Genomic DNA, 9,757 nt, shown 5'->3' with positions numbered 1-9,757 from the left:
GTTTTCAAAATTTTTCATTAGGTAAAGAATCCAATCATAAGGAAACCCCTAGACCATTGTTGATGATCACTTCGACAATGCACTGAAGCTTTTCCCCTTTTTTTCCCAGCCAATAATCAAACAAAAAAAAGCAATCGCACTATGGCAACTTTTTAGATCGGCATATCTAGATTATCAACAATTTTATGTCAGATGTAAAATAAAAAATGTCAAAACAAGCTGAACATTTTATCAGATTTTCAAATTTTAAGTGTTCATATGAGTAAAAAAGAAACATTTTAAAATAGGAATTTTTAAATCTTTATTTATTAACCAATTCTAGGACAAAAATTAAGTTTCATAAGCATGTCCGTAGTGTACCATTCAAGTTTGCAGCAAAAAAATAAAATTTGGAGGTTTGGGCATACCATAGGATTGGGAGCTGGAGCTGACTCATTAGCAAGATCAAATGGATTCATGGAAGTTGGGGAATTGTGAAACATTGTCACAGGTCGCTGGACAGCACCCTATTTACGTCATAATAGATAAAAAGAACGACTAGAATGTTTTAAACAAATATTTTCAAGGAGAATTATCAAGTGCAAGATAATACACACCATCATGACAGGATATTGTATGCCGTAGACCATACCATGGCGCGGTCCAACTCTCCACCCTGTATATGAAGCAGGTGATGTTGGATAGAGTCCAGTAAATAGATCCTGCAAGCATAAAGATAAGCCAATTAAGTGCCAAAAGAATAATCAATGAGGTTCTGAAAAAATTAAATATCATCCGCTTCAGCTTGAGGTAAATCGATAGGAAGACAATGAACCTATCCGAATCAAGACTATCAGTTCAAAATATAATTTACAGTAAAGTTTATGAAATATAGTTTACACAAATGTTACCGCTGGTAGTTCTTTCCTTCCACTATTATTAGCCTCTAAAGGGTTTGGAAAGTAGCCTGGCCTATCTGACGGATTCATGACAGGGCGAGAAGTATGCCCATCAAGAACAGCCACAGTACCCTCTACACTTCCTGGAAATGATGGGCCAGCCAGCTGAGCGGATACCTACAAAAGAAACATTTCATGGTAATATTACAAATTCCAGCAATTTAAAAATAAATTACCTGGTTGTAAAAAAGAATCCAGTAAACAAATGGATTAAAAAAATTACCTGGTTGTTTAGGGAACCGACAAGTGTATGGACTAGCGGATTGGTTGACCGATTAGAAGCAATTGGGAGTGGTGAAACCTGCTGCTGCACAGCTGGCCATTTTCCACCATTATTTGCTATGGGAAAAGAGTCGTTGCTTGCAACAGGTGATATAGTAGAGTTCACTACTGATGTAGATGCATGAACCGACAGTTGTGCAAACACAGATTCCAGATCCCCTGATGTTGAAACTGCCTCCGGTGCCTTCTGTTGACTAGAAACATCAAAAGATGCCCAACCAACACTATTAGCAGGTGTAGAGCCGCTTTGAAGAGCAAAAGATCCCTGAGCTAGACTAGCAGCAGGAGGTTCAGGGTCTGCAGAGAAGTCGATTAAACTTCCAGAATTTACCCTTTTCAACTCCGCTGAATTCCCATCAATAGGCCCCTTGCTACTTGAAGCAGAGCCCTGCCAAGCAAAAAAAAAGTAATAATAATCATGATAAAATATAGACGACATTAAGGGTTATAGCATAGAAAGATAACGAGCCTAAATGATGGATAGATGTGGGGTACAATTAGGAAGTCTAGGAATGAGATATTTATTTTAAACAAACTGCAGTTTTAGCATCTATTATAGGTTAAAATAGACTTTGACCTACATGATTTGGACAAGAATAGCAGACATCTGATGATACAGAAATAAGATTGATAGACAAAATTAAGGTGAAAGAATTAGAAAGAGGAAGGGATGGATCAAAGTAATCCTGGTAAAACCTATACACCAAAATCTGCAAAAGCTAGATTTAACAACACAGCATAAAATTGAAATGAAAGGATAAGGATTAATGAAGTTGATGCAAAATAGTTGGGGATAAAGTTAATGATGAGAAATAGTTCTTCTAGCTCGCCAGCCAGGCAGGTTGTTTTATTCATCACTCATTAGCGTGCGAGTAGGATCAAGAACTAGTGATAAAGTCATATGGTATCTATGATTCACCGACACTTCTCCTCAAAGAGGCGTGCAGTGTCCGAAGCCGTATCCGACACGACACTCTTCCGACACGTGTCGGACATGCCGAAAACGTGTCCGATTAAAAAATATTAAATACAAATTGAACATGCGTGTCTGACACACGTATCTTAAATATTTTATGAATTTTTTTTAAATATAATTTCTTGTATTTGGCAGGATTTAAACTAAATTTCTTCTTTCCTATCCAAAACACAAAATCAACGTCCGCACTTAATACCCAGTCATCTTTTTTTGGCAGTGAAGGTATTTTCATCTCCTCTCTCGGTGACTGATAAACGGCATCGACCCCTGACTCTCGACATTCTAATACTAATCATTTTAAGCACAAATTTTAGTTAAATGACTTAATATTTTCAAATTATTTTTAAATTATGTTTATTTAATTTTTATACACTATTTCTAAAATATAAAGAATATAATACCGTGTCCAACCCGTGTCCGTGTTCTATATTTCAATAATTGACGTGTCCCGGGTCCGTATCGTGTCGTATCTGTGTCGCTGTGTCTGTGCATCATAGTATGGTATCCTACAACTGACTAACATGTCAGATGAACCTTCAAAGGTGTTGTCCCTCTGTTCTCACTTTGGCTGCCCTCCCAAGGCATCTTCGAATCATCAACCTCTACATTTCCATCAGATATCAACGAGTAGTGTAGTTGAGATTCAACATGTTCATTGATGGCTCACGGGCACTCAGCTCATTCATATGAGTATGTTTTTTTGTCACCACCATCGGTCTACGCTCCCCGGACCTTTGATCATATTGGATCTAAATTGGTCTCTGGATGATATCAGACCTTACGAGCCTTTTGGTAGTTCACTACAAAGAATATGTAGAGAAATGCTTATGGGGCTCAAAATCTCACAAAGTCAGCAAGATGAGCAAAACATGCAAATATATGTGAAATGTATAATAATTCAAAATGCTCATTTTCACCACTTATTTTTAAGGATCCAAAGGCTACAAGAAAGTTTATATAAAAAAGAATAGAAAATATATTGACTAAAATAACTCTCGATACATTCTATAATAAACACATGTCGCCTCATAATTGGCTAGAGGGGGCAGCATCGAATGGCCTTTAATAATCTTCCTCTGGGTCGAGCTTAGTAGTGTCGAGTAAGTTTGAATGACTATGCTTGGGTCCATAGCCAAGTGCTAAGATGAGGGAGCCAGCAACTGGAGGGCTTGTTGAGATTACCATCGACTTGTGTTGAAGGCCTTCGATCGCCTTATAAGAGAGACGAGTGAGTTATTGTTGCAAGAAAGGAGATGTCTAGGTCAGATGATTGTGGCAAAATGAGCTAAAGGCCACGTGAGTAGGCACTTTCCTGAAGTTAAGCTTAGTGTGTATAAGTGAGGATGCCCCCTCTCGAGAAGAACAAGTGATCACAACAACTATCTTCTCATGTGACAGATGACAATTGTTTGCTTGGTGATGAACCTGAATTGCCCCTTTATGAGGGGGATGACTTCTCTTAGTGGGCCCAAGTAAGTAGCACCTGTTGATCATTTAGGTGAGTTTACCTATGTATACTAGATGAGTTGCTCCCCTTGACCATCGAGCGAGTTCTCCTATGGCATCTACTTGGGCGAGTCCCTTCATCGCAACCCACCGACTACTTATAAGACACTTGTGAAGGTATATGCGAGTACAAAAGAACATAATAAAGTGAATTTTACCGAGACTTTCAATGTTCAAACTGCATAAAGTTGTTTCATGCTTGATAAAAGTACACTAAAAGACATGAAGCCACAATAAAAAGAATGACAACCCTAACCGCCAAGTGATTCTGATAGAATACAACCACCAATAATGCAGAAATTCGCTGAATTTCAAAGAAATTCAACAAAACGAAGCAGATTTTTGCAAGATTTGTAGAGAAATAAGAGTAAAATAACTTAAATTTTAGCAATAGAAGAAAGGTAGCAAACCGATACAATGAATCTTTAATTTGAGAGAAAGATTCAACACTCCAAATCTCTAGCCAAAGCCTAGAGCCCAAAAGTAAAACACAAGATCTCAAATTCAGCCTCCAAATTCAAGATAACACTAACCCTAGCCAAAAGGAAACTACTTAAAGCAAAATACAATTAATTAATCCCAACACAGGCCCCAATTTTGAAATTCCCCTCCTAAACCTTTTCTCCAATCCAAGAGTGGGCCCCACCCCAATTCCGCCCCTCCTTTGGGACAACCTCCTATAGAAGTGAACCGGTCCAGGAGGGACCGGTTCAACTGGCCCAGTCGTTTTAACATTACCCTCCTCCTAAAGACTCACCTTGCACTCAAGGTGAAATGAAGGAAATTGATGCTTCACCCTCTCATACGCTTCCCAAGTGGCGTCGAAGTTGGGTAGGCCCCTCCATTTAATCAGCACTTCTTTGTTCCCTCCATTTCTCGATCTCACTCCTTTTAGCTCCAATGGTTCCAACACCACTTCCATCTCCTCATTCAATGTTGCTTGTAACTCTGCACTAGCTATATGCTCTCCTAGAGCTCTCTTTAACTGTGACACATAGAAGACTAGGTGTATAGTGGCGGATTGGGGTAAGTTCAAACGACATGCCACCGCCTCAATCTTGTCCAATATCTCGTAGGGGCCGAAGTACCTCATGAACAATTTCTCGTTTCGTCTGTTGGTCATTGTCTTCTGTCTGTAGGGACGCAGTTTTAGGAACACCTCCCCCACTTCAAACTGGATGCCTCTCATATATGCATTTGCCTGCTTCTTCATGATCTATTGTGCCCTCAACATGTGCCACTTTAATTGCTCTAGCACCTTATCCATTTCCTCAAAGTGATGCTCCACTGACAATATTGGTGTGATTCCTTGCCCAAAATGAACCAAATGTGGGGGTCCCTTCCATACAGCACTTTAAATGGGATCATCTATGAAGCTGAGTGGTACAATGCATTATACCAATATTCGGCCCATACTAACCACGTGGCCCACATATGTGGTGTCTCGAAAGCAAAACGATATGCCCGTCCGTCTAAGGGTGGTAGGAGATGCTTCTCTTAAGAACAGTACCCTGCAACCTGAATAGCTCCCTCCAAAACTAATTGAGAAACACCTTATCTCGATTAGAAACTATCACTCTAGAGTTCCGTGTTATCTAACCACCTCCCAGATAAATATGTAATCACTATAATTGCGGTGCAGGATGTTGTAAGGGAATAAAATGCATATATTTGCTCAGCATGTAAATCACTACCATAATGACTGTGAATCCCTTGGATCATGGTAGGTCATCTATTAAATCAATGGACACTTCCTCCCTATCCTGTTTGGAAGTGCTAAGGGTTGTAGTAACCCCCCTAGAGCCATAGTCATGTACTTGTTTCTCTAGCACACCCCACACCTTGCCACCATCTCCTCCACATCTTTGTGCATACCCTTCCTGTATAATTTAGTTGTTATTCTTCTATATGTCATCTGTACCCATGAATGGCCTCCAACCGCACTCCCATAGAACTCCTGCCGTAGGTGGGATAGATGGAGGTTCGTGGCATCACAAACCTCCCTTGGAACAATAGCCTCTATCCCTCTAGAGAATAACCTGGGTGGCTGCTACTATCTTGTAGCAAATCCATTTGAATCTTCTTCAACTCCTCGTCCTGCACACTTTCTTCCTTGATAACCCCCCAATCCACTATCAGGGGTACTGAAATGATCATCTCCTGGAGCTCTCTCCCACACCTAGAAAAGGCATCATGATGAGGACATCGAAGATCAACGGCTACGATCTTGAGTTATTTATTTATATGTACTAGTTTATTTCATATTATTGTTTTTCCCTTTATACCCTTATAGGTGGTCATGTAGTATTGTAGCCCGAAGGGCATTTTAGTCTTTTATTTCTTTTCTTTTCATGAGGCCTATTTATAGGCTAGTTGTCTTGTATTTTGGGATGATGATTATTGATAATGAAAAGTTTTATGTTTTGTTGATCTCTTAGTGAGTTCACGTGATCTCTTAGTGAGTTCATGAGAGGAGAAGCCCGAGGAGGGTAATTCGCAATACCCGCCAATCTTTGGAAGAGTCCGAGGTTCGCGGTTCTTACAATCTCTTTGTGAGTTCGTTAGTTATCTCTATCTTTCTCGTATTTTCTTGTTCTTCTCTTTTCTCCCCTCTTCATCCACAAAGTATTCCCCTAGCTCCATTGCCGCCGCCCCTTAGAGTCCACCCGCCGGCCACCCTCACGGCTCCGTCTTTGTTCCCTCCATTTCTCGATCTCTCATTTTAGCTCCAATGGTTCCAACACCACTTCCATCTCCTCATTCAATGTTGCTTGTAACTCTGCACTAGCTATATGCTCTCCTAGAGCTCTCCTTAACTGTGACACATGGAAGACTGGATGTATAGTGGCAGATGGAGGTAAGTTCAAACGATATGCCACCGCCTCAATCTTGTCCAATATCTCGTAGGGGCCGAAGTACCTCATGGACAATTTCTCGTTTAGTCTGTTGGTCATTGTCTTCTGTCTGTAGGGACGCAGTTTTAGGAACACTTCCCCCACTTCAAACTGGATGTCTCTCCTATGTGCATTTGCCTGCTTCTTCATCATCTATTGTGCCCTCAACATGTGCCATTTTAATTGCTCTAGCACCTTATCCATTTCCTAAAAATGCTGCTCCACTGACAATATTGGTGTAACTCCTTGCCCGAAATGAACCAAGTGTGGGGGTCCCTTCCATACAGCACTTTAAAAGGGATCATCTAGGAAGCTGAGTGGTACAATGCATTATACCAATATTCGGCCCATACTAACCACGTGGCCCACATATGTGGTGTCTCGGAAGCAAAACACCTCAAGTCTCTAAGCTTTTGTTGACAACCTTCGTTTGACCGTCCGTCTAAGGGTGGTAGGAGGTGCTTCTCTTAAGAACAGTACACTGTAACCTGAATAGCTCCCTCCAAAACTAATTGAGAAACACCTTATCTCGATTAGAAACTATCACTCTGGAGTTCCGTGCTATCTAACCACCTTCCAGATAAATATTGTAGTCACTATAATAGCGGTGCAGGATGTTGTAAGGGAATAAAATGCACATATTTGCTCAGCATGTCAACCACTACCATAATGACTGTGAATCCCTCAGATCATGGTAGGTCATCTATTAAATCCATGGACACTTCCTCCCATATCCTGTTTGGAAGTGCTAAGGGTTATAGTAACCGCCCTGGAGCCATAGTCATGTACTTGTTTCTCTAGCACACCCCACACCTTGCCACCATCTCCTCCACATCTTTGTGCATACCCTTCCTGTATAATTTAGTTGTCAATCTTCGATATGTCATCTGTACCCATGAATGGCCTCCAACCGCACTCCCATAGAACTCCTGTTGTAAATGGGATAGATGGAGGTTCGTGACATCGCAAACCTCCCTTAGAACAATAGCCTCTATCCCTCTAGAGAGTAGCCTAGGTGGCTACTGCTATCTTGTAGCAAATCCATTTGAATCTTCTTCAACTCCTCATCCCGCACACTTTCTTCCTTGATAGCCCCTCAATCCACTATCAGGGGTACTGAAATGGTCATCTTCTGGAGCTCTCCCCCATACCTGGAAAAGGCATCAGCTGCCTCAATCTCCAACCCTGATCGGTACTGGATCTCAAAATCGTATCCCAAGAGTTTGGACAACAACATATGATGTTCCTCAGTCACCATCCTCTGCTCTAGCAAATACTTCAAACTCCTTTGATCTGTTCTGACGTTGAAATGACGACCAAGCAGGTATGGACGCCACTTCTGAATGGCTAACACAATGGCCATCAATTCCTTTTCATACACAGACTTCATCCAAGCTTTAGCTGTCAACACCTGACTGAAGTAGGCTATGGGTCTATGATTTTGCATCAACACTGCCCCCAACCTATATCCGGATGCATTTGTCTCCACCACAAAAGTCTAACTGAAATCTGGTAAAGCTAAAACTGATTTTGTAGTCATGACTTTCTTCAGTTTCTCAAAAGTCTAGGTAGTCGCTTCTTCCCACAAGTGGTTATCCTTCTTTAGCTGCTCTGTCAAAGTCCAAGCTATGTTGTTGTACCCCTTCACAAACCTCCAATAGTATCCAATCAACCCTAGGAAACCCCTCAGATCTCTCAAATTCCTAAGTAAAGGTCACTTCTGCATTTCCTCAATTTTGGCTTGGTCAGCTGCCACCCCTTCATGTCATACCACGTGCCCCAAGCACTCCACCCTAGCCTGCGCGAAGCTACACTTCTTCATGTTGGCCCTTAACTGATGCTCCTGTTGAACTTCAAAGACCAACCTCAAAGGTCCTAGATTCTCCTCTTCAATCCTGCTGTACACCAGTATATCATCAAAGAAAACTACGACAAAATTCTTGAGATACGGTCAGAACACCTTGTTCATCGGGAACTGGAAAGTGGCAGATGCTCCTCTTCGGTCTTGTTATACACCCTCGTTCAAGGTAATGGCATGCTCCAGCTCCCTCTATGGGGAAGGCCTTGGGCTGGTTGAAAAACATCCTTGAACTATTGAATGAGTGGTTTTACAGACAAACAAATGTCTCCCTCTGCCTCCAATGTCACCCCTTCTAGGCTCTAGAGTTCCACCAGAAACTCTTTCCTTACCTCCTGTATGGTCATGACCATGGTCTTGAGAGACATCATGGCTCTAGATAATCTTGCATCTCCCTGAATCACTATCCTCCTTCCCTCCACCTCCAATTCCATCCTCAACGCTCCCCAATTTATCTTGGTATCTCATAAGGTCTGCAACCACTTCATCTTCAAGATGACGTCAGTGCTTCCCAATTCCAACAGAAAGAAATCCTCCCTCATCTCAATCCTCTGAATAGTCAGCACTACTCCCCCCATCTCCACCTTCCTTGTGCCCATCATCACACCATAGCCCCCAGTGTCCACTAATTTCACCCCTAACAGATCAATAATCTGATGGGAGATGAAATTATGGGTGGCCCCACCATCAATAAGCACCACCACCTCTTTGTCAACTATCTCTCCCTTCACTTTTATGAAGTTTCCCTCTAGCATTGTCTCTAAAAGTCATTCTAGCCTACTGGTAAGATACTCAAACCTATCATGGTACTCTGCCACGGTCCCCTCCTGTGTCAGGACAAAGAATTTCTCATTGAAGCCTCCTTCTCTACTTGTTCAGAAATGTTCTAATAAACAATCCTTGAACTCCCTCCAATTCTGAATGGGCCGCCTCATGTCCCACCATTAGTACAAAGCCAGTTCCTTCCCTTGTAAACACAGTCCAACTGATGTTAATTTCTCCTCCTGTGTCAACCCATTGACTACAAAGTATCGCTCTATCTTATAGATCCACCCATGTGCGTCCTTGCCCTCAAAGATGGGCATCCACAGCTTCCTTACTCTCAGGTCACCCCTGTTTCCCCTGAATCCTCTATAGCCCCCATTACTCGAAGAGGAGGTGATCCCCGATTATCACGCACTTCTCTTCCGCACTCATACACAAATCATTCATCAAAATCTCATCTTCTTCTTTCAAAATCAGCACCCCGACGATCGAAATCCTCCCCTCTCAACACAAAATCAGCACCTCCTTTCGTAGCCGA

The 9,757-nt window shown here is 41.8% G+C and overlaps 1 protein-coding gene across 6 annotated transcripts in view; it reads right to left on the bottom strand.

Moving 5' to 3' along the window:
• Window positions 1-293: 293 nt before the first annotated feature.
• LOC110102405 (ADP-ribosylation factor GTPase-activating protein AGD5-like) overlaps window positions 294-9,757 on the bottom strand; it is a 34,719-nt gene continuing 25,255 nt past the window's right edge. For 5 of the 6 annotated variants that reach the window (XM_028699895.1, XM_028699896.1, XM_028699894.1 and 2 more), the window contains 4 exons: window positions 1,162-1,608; window positions 891-1,055; window positions 597-701; window positions 294-506 (listed from right to left, as the gene is read on the bottom strand). In XM_028699895.1, the coding sequence (XP_028555728.1) occupies window positions 309-506; window positions 597-701; window positions 891-1,055; window positions 1,162-1,608 (915 nt within the window). In that variant the 3' untranslated portion in view covers window positions 294-308. The remainder of the gene's footprint in view (window positions 507-596; window positions 702-890; window positions 1,056-1,161; window positions 1,609-9,757) is intronic. The other variant, XM_028699897.1, reaches the window with a different exon arrangement.

The sequence above is a fragment of the Dendrobium catenatum genome, unplaced genomic scaffold (genome assembly GCF_001605985.2).
Source record: "Dendrobium catenatum unplaced genomic scaffold, ASM160598v2 fragScaff_scaffold_1409, whole genome shotgun sequence".
NCBI classification, from domain to species: domain Eukaryota; kingdom Viridiplantae; phylum Streptophyta; class Magnoliopsida; order Asparagales; family Orchidaceae; genus Dendrobium; species Dendrobium catenatum.
This window is presented reverse-complemented; position numbering and strand designations above follow the sequence as displayed.